At 38.6% G+C, this 24,975-nt stretch overlaps 3 protein-coding genes across 5 annotated transcripts; 2 read left to right on the top strand and 1 right to left on the bottom strand.

Annotated features, from left to right (window-relative positions):
• Positions 1 to 270: 270 nt before the first annotated feature.
• On the top strand, positions 271 to 6,338 carry LOC113048017 (keratocan). 2 transcript variants are annotated; one of them, XM_026209509.1, is made up of 3 exons: positions 271 to 601; positions 4,508 to 5,382; positions 5,930 to 6,338. In XM_026209509.1, exons 1-3 carry the CDS (start codon positions 594 to 596, stop codon positions 6,091 to 6,093), a joined length of 1,047 nt encoding a protein of 348 aa, XP_026065294.1. In that variant the 5' UTR covers positions 271 to 593; the 3' UTR covers positions 6,094 to 6,338. The 2 variants fall into 2 exon arrangements, with proteins under 2 accessions (XP_026065294.1, XP_026065295.1); XM_026209510.1 differs by lacking the exon at positions 271 to 601 and adding an exon at positions 2,998 to 3,328.
• A 2,561-nt stretch (positions 6,339 to 8,899) lies between these two features.
• Positions 8,900 to 21,023, top strand: LOC113048016 (epiphycan-like). Of its 2 annotated transcripts, XM_026209507.1 has the most exons (10): positions 8,900 to 8,937; positions 12,153 to 12,336; positions 16,183 to 16,354; positions 16,608 to 16,796; positions 17,250 to 18,137; positions 18,544 to 18,651; positions 19,538 to 19,696; positions 20,039 to 20,241; positions 20,395 to 20,490; positions 20,686 to 21,023. In XM_026209507.1, the coding sequence occupies exons 2-10, from the start codon at positions 12,160 to 12,162 to the stop codon at positions 20,854 to 20,856; spliced, it is 2,163 nt and encodes a 720-aa protein (XP_026065292.1). In that variant the 5' UTR covers positions 8,900 to 8,937; positions 12,153 to 12,159; the 3' UTR covers positions 20,857 to 21,023. The 2 variants fall into 2 exon arrangements, with proteins under 2 accessions (XP_026065292.1, XP_026065293.1); XM_026209508.1 differs by lacking the exons at positions 16,608 to 16,796; positions 17,250 to 18,137; positions 18,544 to 18,651.
• A 667-nt stretch (positions 21,024 to 21,690) lies between these two features.
• On the bottom strand, positions 21,691 to 23,744 carry LOC113048018 (SAFB-like transcription modulator). Its single transcript, XM_026209512.1, has 4 exons — positions 23,580 to 23,744; positions 23,315 to 23,408; positions 23,083 to 23,170; positions 21,691 to 22,667 (listed from the first exon to the last, which is right to left on the bottom strand). The coding sequence occupies exons 1-4, from the start codon at positions 23,701 to 23,703 to the stop codon at positions 21,945 to 21,947; spliced, it is 1,029 nt and encodes a 342-aa protein (XP_026065297.1). The 5' UTR covers positions 23,704 to 23,744; the 3' UTR covers positions 21,691 to 21,944.
• Positions 23,745 to 24,975: the final 1,231 nt, after the last annotated feature.

The raw sequence follows: 24,975 nt of genomic DNA, 5'->3' as shown, positions 1-24,975 counted from the left end.
AATTCTACTTTTCAGAGGTGTCCGTGAGTGCAAAATGACAGCCAGATTATGTGCATTGTCCCAGGGCGGCCTAGTTTAATGGAGTGCAAAATATCCTTCAAAGTCATTAGGGATGGAGACGAGATATGTCCATTGAAAAGGAAGGGTTAAATGTCTTAAAGCCACTTACATCTGTTTGGAGGCTGTCATTTTTGACAGGAGCCCCCACCTCCTAAAGCTCAACAGACCCACACTGCACAAAGAAAATATTAAAAAAGAGAAAAAAGTGCTTTGCTAGCAATAAGTAACCAGTGCATGCTTGTGGAAAGACAAATCCACGCAAATCTTTCAAACTTTTACACACCCCCTTATTCAAGATCACCAGCTGATGTCAAAGGTTTGGCCTTGGGGAAGTAACTCTACTAACAATAGTAATCTAATAAGGCTGTGTCTTCTGATGCATGCCTGGGCCAGAAAGAAAGTGGGAGAAACTGCAGACTGGACTCAAACTGGAGAGGAGAGCAGGCGGGAAAGATATACTGACTGCAACCCCAAAACTGGAAGCAGACACTTTGCCTCCACCTGCATAAACCAAAATCAGCTCTGTGACTGAGATGAGCAGGTAATATTTTCTTGGTTTTTTGTTGTTGTTGTTTGGTTTGTTTTAATTTTAAGTGGTGGTGATGCAGTAGGGAAGTGGGTGGTTTTTCTTTAGTTGAGTATTGAGATATTTTAAATATCACTTATATTTCCCTTATACTTTATAATTTTCGATGCACTTCTGCTGCCTGACTTCGTATAAGCTAACGAATTTTGGATTTTAATTGTAACTGAGGGGAACAACATTATTGAATAATAATACATTATTGAGTAATAGCCATCTACAGGATCATGAACTTGTAATCCATATGTATTACATATGTACTGGCGTAGTTGCTTACATTGAAATATCTTGTGTAAGACAACACAAATGTACCAGAAAAGTAACATAGTGTTAGACATTTATCATGATAGCACAGCAGCATAGATCAAAATACTATGGTATGATCATATCAACCCTGTACCATGGTACCAGGACAATTTGTTTTTAAACAAAAGTCTTAGATTTTGCTTGTGTAAGCAATAGAGAAGGGATGTGCAATTAATCATTTCAATTAATTAGTTTATCTTTTTGTAAAGCTAGAATTAACGGATGTTCTAAACATAAATTCTACTGAAGATAGTACTAATGCAGCTTTTTGATCTTGGCTAAAACAATTAGACAATACAGAAACTTTCCTTAGATGTTTCTGTTCAAATCAAGTTTCTTAGAAGCATAAAGATGTGAAATTGGACAGTGGACATTTGGATGGCATACTAGCCACAGAGCTAGAGCCAAATGTAGAACCGTGTGTAATTAACATAGCTGCCTCAAACAGGAAATTAAATCTCTTTGAGAGCATGTGTTTTCTTTTAGTTGAAGCATAAATGTTCAGCAGTTGTCTTATGCTGTCATTTCTCAGTAATATATATATATTACCATCTGTGATGTTTTTTTGTCCATGTTACATTTAATTTTAATCACCAACTTCTGTTCATCTCCATTCAAAGATGCTAGTAAATCAAATATTTTACTATTAGAGATATTAATTAACCATAAAGAGCTTTCAAATATTGTTTACCAGTCTCAGAGTTCAAAAAGTTTAGGTGCCTAGTAAGTCGTCATGATGATGCCCTCAAATATTTAGCAGTTAGCATTAGCGCTTATCACTTAACAGTTTGGACTGTAATAATCATAATCAATCAATGTGATAAATCCCCGACTTGTTGCTCTCATGCAAGTTGGGACAGTCCATCTACCTGAAAACTGGGTGACTAGAAAATCCAGTCAGAAATCTGTAAGCCATCACAGGTGTGGATATTAGAAAAGCTGGCACCTACTATGGTCTGTGGTTTTGTCGCAAAATAGTCGTAAACACACTAGGGTGATAAGGTTTAGTCATGTAGTGTGATCTTGGTCTCAGAGACTTACAGAGTAGCAAGTCTTCAATATTTTTCCCTGTTGACATGATGTATTCAATGAATATAAATATTGCAGAGTTTGTCTGAGTGTATTAATGCCATCATTGGAATAAACAGATATCCCAGATACAGAGTATTTTAATAGGCTTAAACCTCCTACAGTTTGATGCTAATTGCTGCCCCGAGAATCACCTCGTCATGTCCTGTATTTCCCAGCCTAATGCTCTTAGTTGCCGATTTAGTGTTGTAGACCTAGACACAGATGTAATCAGTGTTTAGAGCTCTTTTAAGTTCCTGTGAATAATAGGTTTTGAATTCTGAAATTGGATTAGGTTGGTATGTGTACTCTTTGCCCTTTAGACCATTGGTTCTAACGTAGAGCAGCACCATCCTTGACACGAGGTGCTGGATAATAGACTGGATTACAAATGGTCATCGATTTCAACTGGAGGAGCCCATTACAGGTTATTACAAAGCCAGAGTAAGTAGTTGTTGTCGTCAGTGGAATTGAGAGCAAGTAATGACACAACAAGATCAATGCTTGGCAGTCAAACAATGACACCATGTGTGGCTAACTGTGCCAGCTACAAATCAGCCTCTAAATCCAGACAAGTGCTCCCGTGGGGACAGAAATTTCAGCACACAAGTTTTGGTGATTGTGCACATTAAATAACAAATGTGCAGACTTTTCTCATTACTCATTTTGCAACTGCAACTCTATACCAAAAATAAAGCAGATCAAATGTCATTTACCAGTCAAACTGTGAGTCCTTAACAAGGATGTGCAAAGATAGATAGATCGTTAGATAGAAACAGTAGATATGATGGATGGATGGATAGATAGATAGATAGATAGATAGATAGATAGATAGATAGATAGATAGATAGATAGATAGATAGATAGATAGATAGATAGATAGATAGACAGACAGACAGACAGATAGACAGACAGACAGACAGACAGACAGACTCAGATTTATCAACTAAGTGCCCTGATCTAGACATTTGTTTACTTGAAAGACAGGAGACAGGTGTTGTTTTGAGGGGTGATGAAGAAAAGGATGAAGACTCTTATAGGCCTGTATTAGCCTCATTAAAACTGGGCCAAGGCCCATGTCTTCTTTTGACCAACACGCTGGTTTAAGCACTGTCCATCCTCACAGGATTATGACTCTTGATCTCGACAGGCTATGATTGGCTAAGGTTGTGTCTAGTGTGTCCATCTTTGAAGGGATCATGGGATGCCATTGCCACTACAAATAGGGGCAGGAGAGGGCAAAGTAGCTCAAAGTTGAGGCATCTGTACCCACAGCAAGAGATTCAGTAGAAGAACGCCAAGAAGACAAAGGTAAGACTAGCATTTAAAAAGGTGCAATGGTAATGTACAGTTGAAATATCTTGGCAAAGACAGTTTTCTTCAGACAACTTCTTCCATACCATTAGAAAGCCTTTGCCCTCCAGAACTGCATATTGTGAGCTATTAGTCATTTTTTCTGGTTTAATCTTCATGGCTTTACCTTTACCTTGGATTTAACACAGGAGTGCACAGTGATGAGAATTCATGTATGGCACTAAAGTTTTCAACTGTTTTTTTTTGATGCAGTTGTCCACAGAACTGGATTAGAAAAGCCAGTATGGAGGTCATGATTTAAAAAAAACAATTCTTGCCTTGAAAGACCTTTACAAGTGAAGCTGGTCTGATCACGGTGCATTCAGGGCTTCTCTTTGGTTTAGTGTGAGTGTGTTGCCCATAGAAAACTATCTCCCTACAGTCACTTGGAGCTCAGGACCAAAAATTTCAACCAGATAAAAGAGAAATCTCAGATGTGAATATGTGTTAACGTATTATTTGTTGCATACACACTTGACAAAACTCAAACTTGCATTTGACAGATAGGAATATGTAAAGATGTGTTTTAAATGTGTGCAAAGAACTAAGTCTATTTGAAATGGGGGGAAACTAACCAAAATCAGTCAATGGATGTAGACTTTCATATTGCAACATGAGGGCCAGGTGTTGGTAAAAACATGCCATGTTTGTTATACCTTGTCTATTCAGAAATAGGACATACCTGAACCCTTATGCCAGAGACTGGCTTCTTTGTGACTGTCTTCTGAGTGGAGATGAGTAGCACTATGCCAGGCTTAAGTCAATCAAGGTTGACCTGGCAGCATATTCTGAGTTTAAGAGGATTGCTACTTAGAAGATGAAGACAAGGGAATGATAATCTTAACTAGAGGATGTTCTTCATTTTTTTTGTCAATGAGTTTATCCACTTAGAGAGAACCTGGGGTAATGTAGGGTGGACCTATGTCTATTCTTAGTATGGGGGACAAACATTGTTCCAGGCCCGGGAACAAAGTAACTTACTGAAAGGAAAAGCCCATAAGTTTTTGTAACAATCCCAGTGAACTTGCGTGACAGGCTTGTTTGGAACTAAAATAAAGTCTCTAATTTTATTGTTATATGGTTTCAATATTGTTAACAGCTAGTTTTTTTTTCTTCTCTGTCTCTATTATTTTTCAGGTTAAGCCTAACCATGGAGTGGCTCATGGTTGCATTTGTAGCCCTGCTTTTGACCAGCCAAGTCCGCTCTGAAGAAATCCCATATGAGCACCTTATCTCTCAGATATCGGCATGTCCTAAAGAGTGTCACTGCCCTCCAAGTTTCCCTAATGCTGTTTACTGTGACAACAAGGGTCTGAAACGCATACCTGACATCCCACCCTACACCTGGTACCTCTACCTCCAAAACAACCTGATTGATGTCCTGTCAGCAGACGCTCTGCGCAATGCCACACAACTGAGGTGGATCAACCTTAACCGCAACAAAATCACAGGTGAAGGCCTGGAGGCAGATGCTCTTAAGGCCATGTCCAACCTTGTACACCTTTACATGGAAGACAATTTGCTGACTTCCATTCCATCTCCTCTGCCTGCTAAATTAGAGCAGTTGCGGCTCTCCCGAAACAGAATCTCAAAGATCCCACCCGGTGTCTTCTCTGGGATGGACCATCTCACCTTGCTGGATCTGCAAGGCAACAAGCTACAGGATGATGCAGTTACTGAGGTCAATCTGAAAGGCCTCAAGAACTTGATCCAGATCAATTTAGCAAAGAATCAGTTAAATACCATGCCCCTCGGCCTACCACCCACAACCACACAGATCTTTTTGGACAGCAACAATATTGAAAGGATTCCGGCTGAGTACTTTAAAGGTCTTCCCAAATTGGTGTCTCTCAGGCTCAACCGCAATAAGCTGGCTAATGGAGGCATCCCAAAAAATGTGTTTAATCTTTCCAGCATCCTAGATCTACAGCTTTCTCATAACCAGCTCACAGAGATACCTGTTATCTCTTCTGGTTTGGAGCACCTGCATTTGGATCACAATAAGATCAAGAGTAAGTCCACAACCAAAGTTCTTAACATGCCCTGTTGTATGTTGTACATGTAGACTTCCTTTGTATTTTTGCTAAATCATTTGGTAAACAGGTCTCCATTCATACTGTTGTCCTCTTCTAGACAAAGGTCACACTATGGTTGTGTCCAAAGCATATGACTTTCTGCCATTAAATAAGCAATGTAGTCAATACTTGCTTGATTATCTCTAAAGCTCTAAAGGCTGTATGGTGCCTGTGAAAGCCTGTCTGAAACTAGCTTCCTAAAGAAGTTCCTTCATAAGCAAAACAAACTTTTTAAGTTACTGGCTGACCAGAAGCAAGTAAGCCTCCCTAAGTCCAAGGTATACTTCATTTTCCGAATTCTGCTCAATCTTGCACACAGCCATGTCCAAAAATGATGGCACACGGACAGTGTGCAGACCATTGCGGAACATGAACAGCTGAAGTATACTTTAGACTTTAGACTTTGGATGCACCCTTAATTGTTTTATGCCTGCATGTCTGTGACTTTATCAGTAAGATGGTTTTTTTTCTGTAATTTCCATAGGTGTGAATAGCTCTGACATCTGTCCACCTGGTTCACTCGATGATTATCTTGATGAGAATGGTCCACGTCTCCGTTACCTTCGCCTTGATGGTAATGAGATCAACCCCCCTATTCCACGAGAGCTGATGATGTGTTTCCGTCTCCTCAGGGCTATTGTTATATAAAGATCCTACACCATCTTGTTCCTGTCCATTTCATTTACCGGCCCTGAAAATGTATGGAAACTAATACACTTGAAAAGGGTCTAAAAAAAGAGGACTATCTATTTGTAAATTCAGAAAATACATATTGAAAACTGTACACTGCTGAAAAGACCAGCTGAGGTCTTTAGTTTTTGACCAAGAAAGCCCTGTTAAATAAGCTAGTTAAGAAAGCTGGTGAATATACCAGTATCCAAAATATGATATATTCAGGTATATGATATATTCAGGTGGTCTCCCATTCTGGTCTTTTCAGTGTGGTAGAGAATAATAAAACTGGTTCATATTTGCATTTACAGATGGTTTCTCATGGCTATATTGTAAAACCACTGTGCCTTTCTTAATTTCCTTCATATGGAAAACTAACAGACTTGGTTTGTGGGAAACACCATTATCTGTTCAATGTTCTGTATAATGAAGAGAGCTCCAAAACAATTGTCCTCATTTGAATGAAATGTAATTTCCCCATCCTGTGCAAAATCTATTTTCACTATCCATCATTATCCAAAAACTATTTTACCTCACCACACCATTCTGGGGTGTTTTTGGACAGAAGAATTGTGGTCTGATTATAGAGCCAAATTGTAATAAAGTTAGTACATAGTGTGGTTTATTAGATTTTATTGAATGCATGGATGTTCTTAGTATACATACAGAACCAACAGAAGATAAACTTGAATTTTTTTGTTGCCTCTGTTATAGTGACTGATATGTACTGACATTTAATATTTTTAAAAAATACGTTTATTTTTACTTTTAACATTGCTTTACATCTTTTTACAATAATTATTTCAATATTCAATCAATAGTTTAGAATGACATCAATTTTGAAAGAAGCAGCCTCTTTAGGACAGGAAGATGTACTGTGACCTACTGTTTTAATAATTAATGTATAAATACAGTTTAATTGTGGTAACCTTTTAGGCTGATTTTAAAATGTATCAAAATGTGAAAAAAATAAAAAATAAAACTAAAAAAACGCACAAATTTAACAATTATTTTTCTTTGTTCATATTTATCACTTCAACCTTCTTTGCAGAAAAAATAATAATAATATGTGAGATTAATGTCACAAACTGTGAGAACATTGTCAAAAGGGAAAATATAAAATGAGATCAACTTTTGTTTGATGTTCCTGATTAAACAGTAGTCCAGCATTGTCTCTGCATTGTTAATTATTCATTTGTCATTATATATATCAAGCAGCCAGTTAGGAATCCTCTTTTTAAAAGGAAACATAATTCACAAGCAATGTACTATTCTACAATAATTTAACATGATTAGATTCGTGATTTGTTTTAACTTGCACTCAGTTGTAGTTTTTGCTAAACATTCAGTTTCAGTAAAAGCAACTCCCATCTATCAAGGCGATTTATTTAAGGTATTTAGATGTATTGTAAAAGTTCTCATTAGAATTTGGTGTATGGGAAATACTGTACCAAGCTCATCTTTATGGTGCAAGCAGGGCTCTGTGGTTACAAAAAAAAAAAAAACATTTTAAAGCAAAACAAGTGTGCAACAGAACACTCACTTTTAAATATTTATACACATCTGATGGAGAGAAAGAGCAACAGTGTGTGTACAGTACCTGGCTATCAAGTGAAACAATAGCTTCATTTATGCTGCGGGGCCCAATACATATATTTTTAGTTTCATCTGTTACGCTGACTTTAGACACAGCTGACTGTGTTACAGTAAATCCTCAACCACACAGTGCAGGGCTGTGCAGCTTAAATTGATCTTGCAAGTAAATGGATTTCCTTGGCACAATCTAGTGGGTTTGCATGGATATTGATGCAATGCTCGGTCCAGCTAAGGAACTTTTTGGTGTATTTGGTGTCCCTTAAAGCTCAAATATGTAATATCACACACATAAATGTCAAATATAATCAAACAAAGTGAAAAAAGTGGTTAAAAAGGTCAACAAGACTTTGAGTAACACTTAAACATATCAGTGTGACTGAAACACAATGCAGTATGTGTCAGATGTTATTAAAAATTCGGAATAGCTCAACAGTCCCGGTCCTTAACTAATGCTGGATTTTTATTTCATGTGACTCAGCAAAAATATGATTAGCAGAGAAAGGGAATTAGTATAGAAAAATAGTCTGAGGCCTTTAAAAACATCCCACCGAACATTAAAAGCAGGCACTTGTACGGCACTTCCTGATAGGTTAGCAGGTTTTCTTCAGTCAATCTCTGCACAGAGGTACTAAGCAGGGTTTTAGCACCAAGTCTTGGCACAGAGCAGAATGGAGGTCTTTTCTACCTCTCTGCATTACACTAACAGAGGAGGCTCACAGAGGGCCCATTGTGCGCCGGGCCCTGCAGATCCCTACATGAAAGCAGAATATGCCTCACGCTCACCTCAGGAAAAGGAAGACAAATATCTCACTTAGAACTGAATAACTAATGTGTCTCTTCAGGAAACAAAAAAAGACAGATCGTTGTAAGGGATTAAAGGATTTTTGCAGTTGGGGGTCTGTGAGCGTGCAAATTGTGTGTCCGTTCAGTGTGTGTGTGTGTGTGTGTGTGCGATGCAGTGTGGTATGGGGTGGGCACTGCTGTAGATGTGACCAAAACTCGATTTCTCCCTTTTCTCAGTCTCACTTCTTACCTTCACATATACAAGGCAGGTAGGGCACAGGGGTCTGGGAGTGTGTGTACACGTACACTTCACACACACCCAGAAGCATCCACACACAGAAACACACTCACTGTGAGTGACCCATTGCCATTGGCCAGGCCCACCAACCCTCTGCCTGCCAGATCTGAAGAACAGGACCATTTGGGAAAGGAGAGACAGAGGTAAGGGTTCTGCTGTGTGTTCTTCTTAATGTTGGTGCTGTGCTTTAGAGCAGGAACCAGACCTAAAGGCTTCTTGGGGTCCCTTCTGCTGCTAAGCCTCAGTTGTACCTGGCCACTGAGGCTAAGCTAAAAAAAGCTAAAATGAAGTTCTGTACTGAGGCTTTCATTTTGTTTTGTTTTTAAATGTTTGTCTTGTATTTGACTAGCTTTGTGATATAAGATGTACACCATGGTCTTAATGAATCTCCTTCTAGTTCTTGTAATAGTAATGCACATTTGCAAAGTTAAAATAGTTCACATAGTTCATTTCACCTTTTCTAAGGCTTTCTTTATTTCTTTCGTGGATTTCTGGCTTGATGATATAATACCTCTATGCTCCATCAACTTCATGAATCTTCTTACAATACAGTAATGTTGAAACTCAAACAAGATTTTTAAGTGGGTTAACAGGTGATCTGTGTGGTAGTGATGGCAATTTATGTATCTTCTTTATTGGCCAGTTTACTATTCCATGGTTTTTGGGATTTGTTTTGTGTGTGATGATGTTTGTGCTTGATTTTTAAGAGAGTAGTCCATTTTTTAAGCCTCACCAATAAAATATGAGTATTGCAAATAATCTACGACAGCTGTAATTACTGTTAGAGACTCATGATGTCTGGTCATTAACACACTGTTCAGGTCAAGGGCCATATCACAGAAACTTCCCGTTTCAAATCTTCAGATGACTCTTCAGTGGTTAAACTATCTTGATATGTTAAATCGGGCAATCATATGTCAATATTCTCATGCTCATGGATTTCAGGATTTTCAAATAATCTGATAGGACAGCTGTAATTACTGTTGGAGACTCATGATGTCTGGTCATTAGCAAACTGTCTAGGGCCATATTATAGAAACTTCCCGTTTCAAATCTTCAGATAAATCTTCAGTTATAACAGTAATCGCCAAACAGATGATATTTAGTAGATATGTCTGTAATATGTGTTTCATTAAGCTGCAATGCTCATATTTTATGCATTTTGACTTATTGGAAGTAAATAAGTCATAATTTTGGCAGTATTGGCAGAACCAATAGAGAAGAAGCAATGGTCAAATCAATGAGTTTGTGGAACGCTGTCGGCTAGAGCCAAAAACAACAGTGGGATAGTTAATTCTCACACACACATACTCACACGGGGTCTACGCACTGCAAACACTGTTGAGAGTGTGTAAAAGCCGAGCTCTGTGTGCAGTATAGTCCCTCTTTCAGTATTTCCCAGCTGAAGCTGTAAGGCACTGGTACACTGAAGCTTTACTGTGAGACGACTGAACTAGTTTGTGACTATATCTAATCAATATCACTAATATATAATCTCTATTCATCATGTGATGCGATGGCATGTGTTCACTAGCTGTCAGAACCCCACAGGGAACTGTTTTATGTCTAAAAATGCAGTGGTTTCTAGAGAGCAGCTATGCCCCAAAATAGCCTTCACTGAGAGTTACGTGGATGTGTGTGTATGAAAGAGAGAGAGATAGAGAGAGATCGTAACTCATTGCCATTCTGTCCACAAACCTCGGTGGAATTTCGAACTTGAGTGTAGAGTCAGACACTCATAAAGAGGCTCTGTTGGAGTTCTCCCTCTTTTTCTCTCTTTCGCCTAGTTTTCTCCGTTTCACCCCGAGGACCAGAACTTGGTCTGCACATCAAGTACACCCTCTTCTTCCTTCACTCCATTTGATCATTGCTTTCCTCTGAGCCTCTTACCATTCATAAGAAATGTATATATTCCACATTAGCTCAAATTCTAATAATGATAACTGTTGGGGGAAAAACTAACATTATGTGTTTGATAACAAACCTTTAGAGAGAATACAAAGCAGTACACGTGAGATTAAGAATATGAAGAATGCTTTATAATGCATGATACTCCTAAGAAATATTTGACAAATCTTTCTTATTTACAGTATTAAAAATTTAGAGTTTTGGACATTGTTAGTTATTAAGAACTTGTGATTATGGGCATATAGAATCTTCTGCCAGACTTAAATCCAGTCAGCAGAATTTCCCCCCAAAACCAGCACAGAAAATGGAAAAACATCTGCAGATTTCCTCTATAGGTCATCTGATGACAATGGGAAAATAATGTTTTATTTTCTTTCAATTAGTATGGTTTTGTGGTAGATAATTTACTCATAGTCTTAAAAATAAAGGTCCCAAAGGGGGGATTTTGCAGCAAAAAGAACCACTTTAGTGAACAGTTTCTATACAAATCATTTTTTTTTATTATTTTGAAGAACATTTGAATAATGTTAAGAACATGTTTCCACTATAAAGAACCTTTTGTACAATGGAAATGTTCCATGCACTCTTACAAATACAGGTGCTTCACGATGCCATAGAATAACCTTTTTATCTAAATGATTCCATAAAGAACCTTTAACATCTGAAGAACCTTTCTGCTTCACAAAAGGTTCCTAGTAGTAAAAAAATGTTCTTCAGATTACGAAAATGCAAGAAAGAGATGGTTCTTTAAAGAACATTTGACTGAATGGTTCATTGTGGAACCAAAAATGTTTAATTGCTTGAAGAACCTTTTGAAGTAACTTCATTTTTAAGAGTGTGGATTCTTTCTGGACCCATATAAAGAATTTATTCAAAGTTACCTAAAGTCAAGTCAACTTTTTTAACAACCTGTGCTATTTACAAAAATAAATAAATGAAAATGCTAAACCTTTTATGATGTCATGCCTCTCACCTGTGAACTTTCAACTTTAACTCACAAAGCAGTCATTGAGTGAGTTCAAGGTGGCTGCTTGGTTAGTTGCTGGCTTCTTGGCTCTTGTAAGTGAGCGAAGGACTGTAGAGGTTTGTATTTCAGTATTACTGGCTGCCTACACCCTGGTAATGAATACTGTGTTCTCCAATCTTACAAAGTTGTTTCCTGTAATGACAGGTGCATGGTGAGCCAGAGTCCATGATTTTTAAGATACTTGTGCCTCTTGTTAGAACATGTTAATTTACCTCCCCAGGGGTGTGTTATATTTTTTAAATGATCAAAAATAAAATACATTTTATATGGTTATGTTGCTTGATATATATTGTGGGCTGATTATGCTGCCATATACAACCAGCCATTCACAAGAATCATCTTTTTCAAACGGTTTACTACTCTGCTTCTACATGAACATTTTAAGATCTCCCCAAACAATAATCCATCTGATTCTGTGTCTAGAAGGAAGATGATAACGCTGAGGTTGATGTGGGGACTCCTGGTCCTGTGTGTGGTGGCAGCCTCTCCCCGCAGATATGCCAGACAAGCGGAACTAGATAACTATGACAACAACAATGTGGACTTAGACAAGAATGTGGATGGTACTGATGTCTATGACTATTACGATGGATTTGATGAACCACAGGTGAGAGATTTATTTCAAAGTTTCAAAATTCATAAACTGGTTAAATTATCTTGATATGTTAAAATGGGTGGTCATATGTCAAAATTCTCATTCTCATGGATTTCATGATGTCCCCTGTCTTTTTTGCAGCCTAGTTTCCATAAATGGGTTTTTCATTAGTACCTGAATTCTTTCATTTCAAGTAAAAGTCCTATTTTCCAATATATGTCCCATCTAAGTGTTTCGAATCAAGCCTTATTCATTTTTGGACCTCGGTTTAATGATTCCTATTTCTACAAATTCATTAGTTTCCTCCAGCCTGTAAAGATGGCTAATGTTCAAGCATTGGACTCGATTCTAATTGACATGCAGGAATGTATTTTCTGCAGTTTTGCTTCAGGGTGACAACTTTTCATTTGCTCTGCTCATCCAAATGTTCCTGGGGATAATAGCATCCAGCTTTGTCAGTCTTTGGTTTATGATTTTCATTTAGAAACTGGTTTCTAAACCAGCTGCTGTGCTTTAGGGTCGGTCACTGAGGGCATGTGGGCTTGTATTTACTCATCCTGGCTGATTTCAGAACAGTATTCTGCTATGCATACTAATATTTATCCCTTCTTGGTGAAATTAAGCTTCGCAAGGACCATCATTTTCAGTAAATTGCCTTTTTATGATTGTCCTTGTATGTTGTTTAAAGAACTGCTCATGGACAGAGGCATATTGGTACAGCAAAGTTCAGTGTGTCAGACTGATTTATCATTCTTTTTTTATGTAACAAATACTTTTCTTGGACATATCATCTGTATGATGTACAGACCAGATGTTGTTCAACGTAAAATGTTCTTGACTGAATTTTTCCACTGGCACAGTCTTATGTAATGGGATGCAGACACTGGCATTTTTACTGAACTGAAATTCACTCATAATCAATAATTGTGCAACACTATTCATACTTGTACATTAGATTATTTCACTCATAATTTAGCTGGATGCACAATAACATAATTGAAAGTAGATCTAAGCATCTAATTTTGCCAATACTTACTGTCTAGTTGGCTGTCATTTCCTAAATTATATTTGTAGCAGAATCCACACAGAACATGTTCTCATTTTAAAGTAATGTTTTAGTTAATAATATTAATTTGGGAATGTCTTAATGTTCTTTACACACTTTATTGAATGGAATGTTGTTGTAAACTGAGGTTTGATGGCCAGAAGTTACGGTATGCAGGTGTGAAGAAATGTATCATCTTCAACATGGAAAAAAGGATAAAACTATGTTTGAATGCATGGCATAAGCCAAGATGGGTTTTTAGAAGAATTACATTGAAGCCAAGAGACTTAACTTGATCCTGATGTGCATGTTATGTAGTTAAACCCACAATCAAAAGCACACTTGTGAATTGCCACACATTTTACTTGTGTAAGGCTCTTAATTTTCAACTCTTTCGGATATGATGAATGTTTCATAAGCTGTGGGAACGTTTGTCGTTCCTCACCATCACTAACATTTTTATTATTATGAAGATATGCAGTTTCCAAACTGTAGTTAATTTAGATTTCTGGTACAACTCTTTAATATAAATAAACTGACTAAATGTATCATACATAACCAATCAGATGTTAAGAATCTGTTTTTGAGGAGTTATGAGTTGCTTGTACATGAAAGAGTGCTTGTAGGTTCCTTAGGCACATGTTGTATTTGTCTGTGTAAATGTATGTACAAATGGAGACATTTAATGTATGTGCAGGTGTATTTGTATTATACTTTCACTCAAGTGACAGCTGAAATATTGCTCCTGCCGTAATGTCAATCTTGGGATCTAAAGGTTGCACTTATCAATATACCTGTTTCTGAAAAGGTGTAAAGTTATACCAACAAAAAGCATGAAGGCATACAATGCAACACAAAAAGGTTATAATCTAAGAGTATGTCATGGACTATAGAGTCGAACGCAGCATTAAGATCAAATAAAACTAGTATTGAGACACCTAAAGAACCTAATGAAATGACCCCTTAGACTAAAGCTATTATGCAAACTGTTGCATTGCTTCCACAACAGAAAGATAAAAAAAAACTTAAAAACTTACACAACACAATGCACATTCCTTTATAAAATCATCTTTTGTCTGACTTTCAGACAAACAAAAATGCTGACAGGCTTGTGAGTCACAGGTCTGGCTGCTGTAGAATAGATTTTAGTAGGGGTTCCAGAAAGCTCCTCATGCATCCCAGTATCTGAAATTACTCATTGGCTGTTCATTGCTTTACACATTGTTGATTTCTTTTAGCCATTCTTTTAGCTTTTGGCTTTGCGTGTTTGGCTAGGTTGTTGTTTGAAAATCAAGCATAGTCCAAGCAAGGCCTCTCAAAGGCTTGCTGTTTTTTTACGGACTCTCAGCATTAGTAGATTTCTGCGATTTGCCCTCATACCTGATTGTTGACAGAATTAATAGTGTAGTGCATTTTAATAAAATAACGGTTCTACAGCTTAATAATTGTAATTTTAAAAAATAATTCATTTTTAATAGGATCAAGTTGACTATTATGTGAGACAACGGAGATGGGTCCTCTGGAGTTAACTGAACACCCTGGAAAGAAAATGGGCAGAAAAATGTATTTTTCTGCTACCATGTATGTCTTGGTTCCACAAGGACCATTTCTGGAGAATAGAGACAGTGAATGGTTTCACAGCTCCCCACTCTGGATTGTAGTGGAATCAAATACTAAAAATGCTGATAAAAATAGTCAATATTAGCAGAGTAAATGAAATAAAAAATGAATAGAATAGATGTAAACATCACCACATCAATATGATCTGTAATTTGTCTCACACCTCGGAACAATTAGCATTTACAAGGAAAATGGTGACTTTGAAAGCTTTAAATGAAAAGGTCGATACCCATTGAAAAGCCTTTTCTCTTTCAATGGGACAGCTATTTGCAGAGTCACACCTTTAACTGAACCTCAAAATAATTTGTGTTACAATCAAATGTGTTAATGTGTCTGCAAGACTCTAATGCTTTAGTAAAACAAACTAATGTCTAATGAATAACTGGTTTGTATCTGGGATATTTTGAATTGTTTATCAGTTCAGTATAGCTCAAGGGTGTTCAGTCCAGGTCATAAGCCCCTTTCACACTGCACATCGGACCCGCAATATTTCCAGAAACATTGCCGGGTTGCCATCTGTGTGAAAGCAACCACGTCCCGGAATTGATTACCGAATTGAACCTGGGTCGGGGACCTAGTAACATTGGGGGGTTCGACCGGGGACTAGCGCTGTGTGAACAAAAGCCAGATCTAATTCTAATTCAGATCTAAAAGTGATGACGTGCGTTATCACGCAACTCTTTTACCGGCTTTTTTGAAGGAAGATCAACATTCGCGACGAAAACATGTGTGCAAACTGTAATGAAGCAGAGATCAGTTAGTTAATCACTTTCCGCGCTGACGCCGAGACCGTTTGCTTGCTTCAGTGAAAGTATAACGTGCCTAGCGTTGTCGACTCGTACATTACACGTCACGCGCTGATGTCACGTGTCGTTACGGGATCTTCAAGGGTTGTGTGTGAAAGCACGCACATATACCGGGTCATCACTGGCAGTGTGAAAGTGCCAAATCTAGCGACCAGAGACCAATTGCAGGAACACTTTACCCCTGTATTTGCCGGAATGGCAGTGTGAAAGGGGCTATAGATAGCCAACATCCTACATATTTTAGTTCCAGTCCGTCCCAATTTATCGGATTAGAAGTTTCTAATAATTCTCTAGACTTTATTTATCTGGCTCAGTTGTGTAAGCATTGTAAGGGTTTGTAACTTAATAAAAATCAATATAGTGTACCGGCCTAAATTCCTCTTGCAGATAGAGATTGGAACCTTGAGCCCCGATGAGGACATTGATCCTTCACACCATGCCTCATTGGAGGAGGAGGAAGAGGAGGAGAGAGAAGACAAGGAATTACCCATAAAGCCTCAGCTGATTCCATCAGGCTTTGGGGAGTCAGGGACTCTGATGGGCCCTAGTGCACAGGGAGGTTTGTACTATGCATAGACAAACACACACACTACTAATTGTCATGACTGGCATGCCAACCATTTCATCATGCTGTTTTTCCATTTAACTGGAAATCTGATTGGTTAAATGTGTTTTAATAATTCTTTAACTTGCTTTTTATGTGCACCATATTTAATTCATCACTTGTACTGTTTACAGAACCAGTCCATATGTATCTAAGTGTATTTCTAATTCTAATAAGTTTTCTAACACCTAACCTTGTCTTGAACAAGAGGAGGAGCTTCGTCTGACGCCCACTGACATCCTTCAGATTTCTGGGGACATTTCAGGTTCTGGAATGCCTTTGGGCTCAGGAGGTCCTGGGACCTCTGGTGACATATCAGGTTCTGTGGACTCAGAGGACCTAGGTTCTGGAGTCTCTGGACTTTCTGGTTCAGGCATAATATTGATCTCAGGTAGAGGTCAGTACTCAGGACTTTGGTTTGCTTTATATATTTACACTGATAGAAAAAAATGTGTTCAAATTGTACATTTAGGGTTACAGAAGCTTGTCAATGGGGCAGTAATCTTGTACCTTATCTACCTTTAAATGGTGCATATTAGATGTCCCGTTACAATTTTTTTGTACATTTTTCCTAAGAGTATAGCTTTAGAGGAGCTAGTTTTTCTCTGGGTGGAGTCAAATTTCTGGTCTCTACCTGTTAGACCTTAGTGAGGAGGGATTTCCTAAGGGTTTTAAAGCAAGAAATCATGATCTGTAATTCACAACCATTAAACTGTTTTGTATTGGTTAAAATGTTGATCCAAAATGGGTAACTCGTAATCATTGCAAGCATTTCTGTCATATTGTTATCTCTCATCTCCTGTTGAGGAGGCTAATTTCTTTCTTGCCACCCCACCTTGTCTCTCACAAGAGGAGGAGCTCCACTTGACGTTTGAAACCATTCCACACGAGGCCTCTGGGGATTTGGGGGAGTATGGAATCTCTTGGGAGTCTGGAGTTTCTGGGTTACCTGAGGAGTCAGGAGAATCTGGGGCCTCTGGGGTACCTGAGCTGTCAGGAGAATCTGGGGCCTCTGGAGTACCTGAGCTGTCAGGAGAATCTGGGGCTTCTGGAGTATGCGAGGTGTCTGGGGCCTCTGGGGTACCTGAAGTGTCAGGAGAACCTGGGGTCTCTGGGGTACCTGAAGTGTCAGGAGAACCTGGGGTCTCTGGGGTACCTGAGGTATCAGGAGAACCTGGGCTCTCTGGGGTACCTGACTGCTTAGGAGAATATGGGGTTCCAGAGGTTTCTGGAGAGCCTGGAGCATCTGGGGTACATGAAATGTCGGGAGAGTCTGGGCTCTCTGGGGTGCCAGAGGTATCGGGAGAGTCCGGGACCTCCGGGGTGCCTGAGGTGTCTGGAGAGCCTGTTATCTCTGGGGTGCCTGAGGTGTCTGGAGAATCTGGGCTCTCTGGGGTGCCTGAGGTGTCTGGAGAATCTGGGCTCTCTGGGGTGCCAGAGGTATCGGGAGAGTCCGGGACCTCTGGGGTGCCTGAGGTGTCTGGAGAATCTGGGCTCTCTGGGGTGCCAGAGGTATCGGGAGAGTCCGGGACCTCTGGGATGCCTGAGATCTCTGGGTTGAATGAGGTGTTTGGAGAGCCTGTGGTCATTGTGCTGCCTGATGTCTCTGGGGTCCCAGAGGAGACTAAACAGCCTAAGGTCACTTTCGAGTCTGGAGAATCTGGGAGCCCAGAAGAGTCTGGGGTGACTGAGGCCCCAGTCGTCACCACTGAAATATTAATACCTGACTTAGATGAAGGTCAGTACCATAATATCAATACTATGCACTTCTATGACTCAGATATATGACAGTAATCTGGTAGTATTGTCTTCAGCTTCCTGGAGTCGTTATTTGGAGAAGAAAAAGCTTAGAAGAATAGTTTAGACAAGCTTAGCAAGAGTTAGAATTACTATTGAATTTATTGTTGCACCCATCAATTCTAAGCTCTAAGCATTTTCTACAAATCCTCTAAAATTACTTAATTTAACTGGCTGAACATGGTTTAATATGTATTCACTTGCTTTGGTGTGCATTATAACAATAATAATCATTACCATCACAAATTCTCAGTGTCAGTATTACTCACTGTCTGTCCTGTTCCAGTGTTAATCTGTCCATGTGCTAATCTGTCTCCTAACACCTTCATGTTGTTGTGTTTAACAAGAGGAAGTGATACTCCTAACTACCCCAACCACTCCCTTGGAGGGGACTGGGGGTGAAATAGGGTCAGGGGTACCTGATTTTGACAAAGATATTGAAACAGATCAAACAGGTCAGTGTTTCACTCATATTTAAACATTCATAAGGCAATTAAGTTGATTCCATAATATGTATCCTCAATAGTTTTAAGACCTGGTCAGTGTGATATCTAATTTAGTTTTGTTGCTACCATAGATACCCACATATCACTATAAAGTTCTGTTCTGCAATATTCTGCAGGGGTGTCCAATCCTGCTCCTGGAATGCCACAAATTCCTGCAGCTAAGCTCCAAAACACCTGCCTAGAAATTTTTTTTTTGTCCATCTGACAACCTTGAGAACCCGGAGAACCTTTTTGGTCTGAAAATTGTAACTTAATGAGAGTATGACAACCAGAAAACTAACATTATTGTCTTCATTTGGATTGGGGTGAATTGCTTTGGGATTTGTTTAGGTTTATGAAATACACCAAAAAATAAATTCCATTGCCTATCCTCTCAGGATACCCGGAATCACTGTTATAAGTATCCCAGGCACATAGTTTTTCCATTTTTGAACCATAAACCCCATAAAAATGATTCAAGTTTCAGATCTGCCAAAGTTTCTCTATGGCGCTGAAACCAAAGTTCCGTCCAAGTTCCGCTCCCCGTGCAACTGATACTCGACTGCCATTGACTCATCTGCGTTTGAGGGGAGGGGCTTACCGATAGGTCAACTGGGTAATGGAGCTAAAGGCTGCACTAAAATGGCCCTAAGGGAGCAGGACCAAACACCTCTGCCGTACTGTATGCAGCATATGTTCAATGTGACTTTTTAGACAATATGATACAAAAGTGCAAAAACTGTTTGCCTCATGTCTCTCAATAGGTGGCGGCTGGAATATACATCAGTTCAGTTTCTGTGTTTTCACATGTATTTGTGTCTGTCTTCTGAATGCCACCTGTTAATCTGGTGGTAAGGTATGGCTACCTGTATGCTGTGCACCTGCCTGGTTGGATCTGTGTACTGTGATGACCTTAAACTGGACCGTGTTCCTCCTCTCTCCAAAGACACCACTCATTTCTATGCACGCTACAACAAAATTGCTAAGATCAGCAAGTCTGACTTCATCAACCTGAGTATGTGTTTAATCAAAGGGACAGTTAAAGTTTTAATCATGTCACAGTTAAATCAAGCCAGTATGAAACGACAAAAAAAAAAAAAAGTATCAAATCAAGCACTGCCCTAAAAAATTTTCTAGCTGAATATCTGGTTTAATTCACTAATAAATCGCAATACAGAAGTAATGTTGCAAATATGTTGCAATTCCTGTTGACATGAAGGCTCGAGCTCATAGACAGCAGTTTGTCTGATAACATTCCATAACCAGATCTGTTAGCTTAAGCAATATTTGATAGCTTTAGCTTTAGTTTTTTCATGAACTTCACTGAATGATCTTTTTGTCTTTTGTTGTTATAAAGATAAATTAAAGAAGATTGATCTGACCAGCAATGGAATTTCCAGGATCGATGATGATGCTTTCTTTGGCCTTCCTGCTCTGGAGGAGTTGATATTACGAGAGAATAGCATTAGACAACTTCCAGCTCTAGCCCCCTCTATGACCCTGATTGATGCCTCTCACAACCAGCTGGGCAGCACTGGCATTCAAAGAGAGGCTTTTAAAGTAAGAAAACACTACATAGTAGTCATTGATCCTGATAGCAGATAGCAAAGGAACAATTTACAATTCATTTAGAGAAAACTCAACATATGTTGAGTTTATCTTAGATCATTTTGTTTGACGGAATTGTTAACAGCTCATGATTTCTGTTTCCAGGACATGTCGGGGCTACTTTACCTTTACTTGACAGACAACAACATAGACCACATCCCGGTTCCTTTGCCTGACAGTCTGCGCTCTCTGCACCTACAGGTACCTGTACTCCCACCTCACTAGCGCCACATTGTGGACATCTATGGCACTTGCCACTTAACTGAAACTAACATTTGTATATAGTTTTTAACTGAAAGTAGCTAGTTTATATTTAAAAAGTATTTCTGGTGATCTGCATAGTGATCTTTAATGGACACTGACATCTTTAAAAACATTATTCATTTTATCATGCAGAATAACAATATCCAAATGATGCACGAGGATACCTTCTGCAATCCACATGACTTGAATTACATCCGCAACGCTCTTGAGGATGTTCGCCTGGACGGTAACCCCATCAACCTCAGCAGAACCCCACAGGCCTACATATGTTTGCCACGTATCCCTGTTGGTGCCCTTATTTAAGCCAAAAAAAAAAAAATGCACACGTACAAAACTCACATGTATGCACATGCCTCAAAACTCCTCTGTGCGTACCTCTCTCTCTCTCTTTTTTAACTAAATGAATGGCCGTCTTTAAAGGAGGTTGGCATAAATACATAAACTCAACCTCTCACAGGAGTTCTGGCGGACACGTCCAACTCTACGCTGCTTGTGTTTCTACCTATTGACACAGTACATACTTTTCATAATGTAGGAAGTTTGTAATCATATCTGGATTTATGACGTCTCAAACACATGTGTGTCTAGCCTCATAAACAGAGAAAAAGAGAACCATGCGTAACTCGGAACATGTTTTATTTATCAAATACTAATGAACAAGTGCAAATATGAACAAAACCGCACAAAAACCCTCTTTTGTGTCCTGTACTGGTTGCCTGACTGGGGTTAGCTGCAAAAGCCAGCCCAAATTGTTTAAATATGTTTGTTTTGTAAATGAAATATTGTTCATATTCATAGAGAATTTAACAAATGTTTATCATAGTTAACATAAACTAATTGAAGCTGGTGCTTAATGAACTTTTTGAAAGGTAAATTTGACTAATGCAATAAAAAACGCATTCTAACAATTAATTTGTTTGTAAAGTCTGTACTGTAATATAAAATATTTTTATTATTATTATTATTATTTTACAAGAACTGCAATATTATGGTATATCACAATTCAAGATGTTGTAATGACCCGTGGCCTTCAAAATGAACATTGTATTGGGGTTGAGAATTGATTGGGGGGAATGGGGGGTAAATATTAGCTCAGCTTTGTGTGTTTTGTATGGAAATAATCACACCTGAATAAAGTTTTCTGATGACCTCTCCAAAACAGAGGAGGCTTAACGTTTTCATTGTTAGCTTGTAAAGTCTTCAAAGGCATGAAAGCAACACTTATCGCTCTCTTAAACAAGCATAGCTATTAACATTACAAAACCAATCACTGTTAAACAACACAATCCGCTTCTGGCAACAGAAAACAGTTTTACTTCAAAAAGAAGGTGTACAAAAAAAGAAGACATATATACATATAATGGGTCCCGTTCAGAACAGTTAGTTCCATATTAGAAGTTCTCAATGAGCTTTTCAAACAAGTTGAGGAATTTCTGCCTCCTCTCTAAAGAAGCTGGTTCCATCACTAAGGGAATTGAGGTATCTGTTCCTTCTGTACTATCATTTAGATTAGCCGTCTGCTCTACTTTTTCCATCCCACGCTGCTGCTCTAGAATGGCACGCTCTCGTTCGAGCTTTGCCCTTTCTCTGTCAAGAATCGCTCTTTCCTTTTCCAGCTGAGCTCGGATGTACTCCACAGAGGCCCTGTCTCTCTCCACAGCGGCCTTTTCTCTCTCCAGAGAGGCCCTGTCTCGGTCCAACGCTGCCAGTTCTCGTTCTACCCCTGCTCTTTCTCGATCTAAAACCATCTTCTCCCGCTCCAGGACCATCCTTTCGTATTCAATAGCAGCTTTGTCGCTCTCTAGGATGGCCCGTTCTTGCTCCATCTCGTCCCTGTCTCTGTCCAGCTCGCCCCTATCTCGCCCCATTTCTTCAGACATCATGTCATCGTCTTCGACGAACAGCTCGATCTCGCTTTTGTGCGGCTCCCGCGCCCTCTTGCTCCTCCTGCGTGTGGTGTTGTTTGGGCGATACTCGCTGTCGTCGCCCACAGTAGACGTGTCTAGAGCGACTTCACTTCCTGCGAGTCTACCCTCCATGGCATCGTCCATAAGGGAGAACCACGGCCAGTTAGTGGGGTTCACCGAGACGCCAGGTGGGGGATTCTTCATTTCCTGATACCCGGAAAATACACAGAAACAAACAGTTTATGAGTGGTGAGCAAGCAGAGTGCAAGATCCTGCAGATTAGGTTTGTGTAATGACACGGTATGATAATCAGAATTCCATCCTTTTATATATTTTATATTATATATTAATATAGATTTTTTTTTTAATAATCCAATTGTATATGCATTTTATGACATTATGACGTGTACTATTAAAATGTAATGTAGTTAATTTTGTGTAATATTAAATAATGCTGTTTAAGAATATAATACATTCATGAAAATATGAAATTTAAATTGAACATTTAATTTAATATATATATATATATATATATATATATATATATATATATATATATATATATATATATATATATATTAAATTAGAACTATTAAACACTCATAACATGGCATTAGCATACCTTATACTTCATCTTAAGGTTTTCCCATTTCCTCCTGGCCTGGCTGGCAGAAATTTCCCTTTGCAGACCCAGCTCTTTCAAGATGGCCCTATGGCACAAAGATATGGAGACTTTACACACTAACTGCTGCAGGTTGTTGGAATAAACATACACTGCATGCTTCTTTATTGGTGCAACGACTTGAATGGGTGAGTATGCATGTGGAACTGTGTGCTGGCGGTGAATGGTTTACCTATAAGCCAGAGTTGAAGAATTCCTCTTTCCAGTGAAAAGGGAGTCGTTGGTCACGCGCAGCTTCACGAATCTAACAAATTCTTCATTTGACACTTGAAGCGCACACACAAAAACACAAATGCAGATGTTAATAACGGTAGGATACGTGATTTGTATAATGCATGCATCCAATTTGCGTGGCCAGCTCAATGCTAAACTGTTAAAACGGGACAGTTAATTAAATGCATTGGGACTTTAAATACATAAAGGTAATTGCTACTCACTTTTATAAATGAATTCTGCATGATCTGGGCCGTCCTTAATGTCCTCCGAGGGACTCTGTACAGTGTAAAGTTCGTGGTCCATACTTGTGTCTGTTGTCTTTGAGTCATCAAGTGTGCTACTCATGGCGCTAGTGCACAAGAGAAGGGCACTAGAAGAGAAAATGGAGGGTTTACGTTCATTCCCTCTGCTGTTGATTCATGGCGGCTCGAGTGCTCATACCGCCACCTACTGGACTGCGGTGATATCACAATGTCAAAAAAAGTAGTGTACAACAATTTTCTTAAACATGGATTTGGTATTAGAAATTCATATGTTAGCGTATTTTTTTTTAAATGTTGGAACTGATACATAAATTAAACATTAAAATAGATAGATTAAATAAAACTATACTTTATTACTAAAGCCTGTATCAACAGGATGTGCTTCTTTACAAACAAATAAATGACTTTCAAAATTGTTTCTTCGTAAAACTGTAATTTTGCAGTAGGGGCAATGATAATGTAGTGATGAAGACATCATATGACTTTTTTATTGTCAGAAATACCAGAATGGAAAACTTTACTGATAGAAACACAGAGCTGGTGGAGCACAAGAAATGGGGAAGCTGACATTTAAAGCCAGAATAGTTTAGAATACTAACAGAAAGAGAATAAATGTTAAATAGATTCTTCTTCCTCTTGGCAGAAAGAGCAGAGTGGAGAAATATTATGGTTAAGTTGATTATCTCCCCTAAAGTTACTAACTTTGCTGAACAAATCAGACTGGCTAACCTAATGTGAATTATGAACACAGAACAAATTAACTCATTTGATACAAGGTTATATCACAGTTTTAAATGTTATGGGCATATAAGGCCTTTTTAGAGATTCTGCAAAAGGTAAAACGGTCAAACATGTCCGACAAGCACATATTTACATTGACAAACTATGGAAAAGCAGCACAGTGAAATAACAAAATTGTGTTCTGCATGAGGGTGTGCTTTGCATCAGTTTAATTACCAAATGGCTTTACCAATGTCACTGTGGAGTTTTATATCATCTGCAATATGCAAAATTGTCTGATGTTTATGTCAAACCGAATCATTTTAATCTGTAAATAAACCATTCGTGGCTTACTAGCAGACATTGACCCTTTCAATGTGGCGGACACACGGATGTTATAATAAAATATATTGACAGAACTATTCGGTAATCTAGACCTATTAACACTTTTTTTCTTCTTCTAAGTTTATTCCTAAAGTTCCCGATGGCCTTTTTTTTTTTTTTTTTTTTTTTTTTTACATAATATTATATTATATTGCAATGTTTTGGTAAAAAAATAAAAGCACCAACAGTTGCAAACGGGGCACTGTCTGTTTATTTCTATGGTCGCAACACCGCCCCATTAAGATAAGGT

The sequence above is a fragment of the Carassius auratus genome, chromosome 29, assembly GCF_003368295.1.
Source record: "Carassius auratus strain Wakin chromosome 29, ASM336829v1, whole genome shotgun sequence".
Taxonomy (NCBI): Eukaryota; Metazoa; Chordata; class Actinopteri; order Cypriniformes; family Cyprinidae; genus Carassius; species Carassius auratus.
This window is presented reverse-complemented; position numbering and strand designations above follow the sequence as displayed.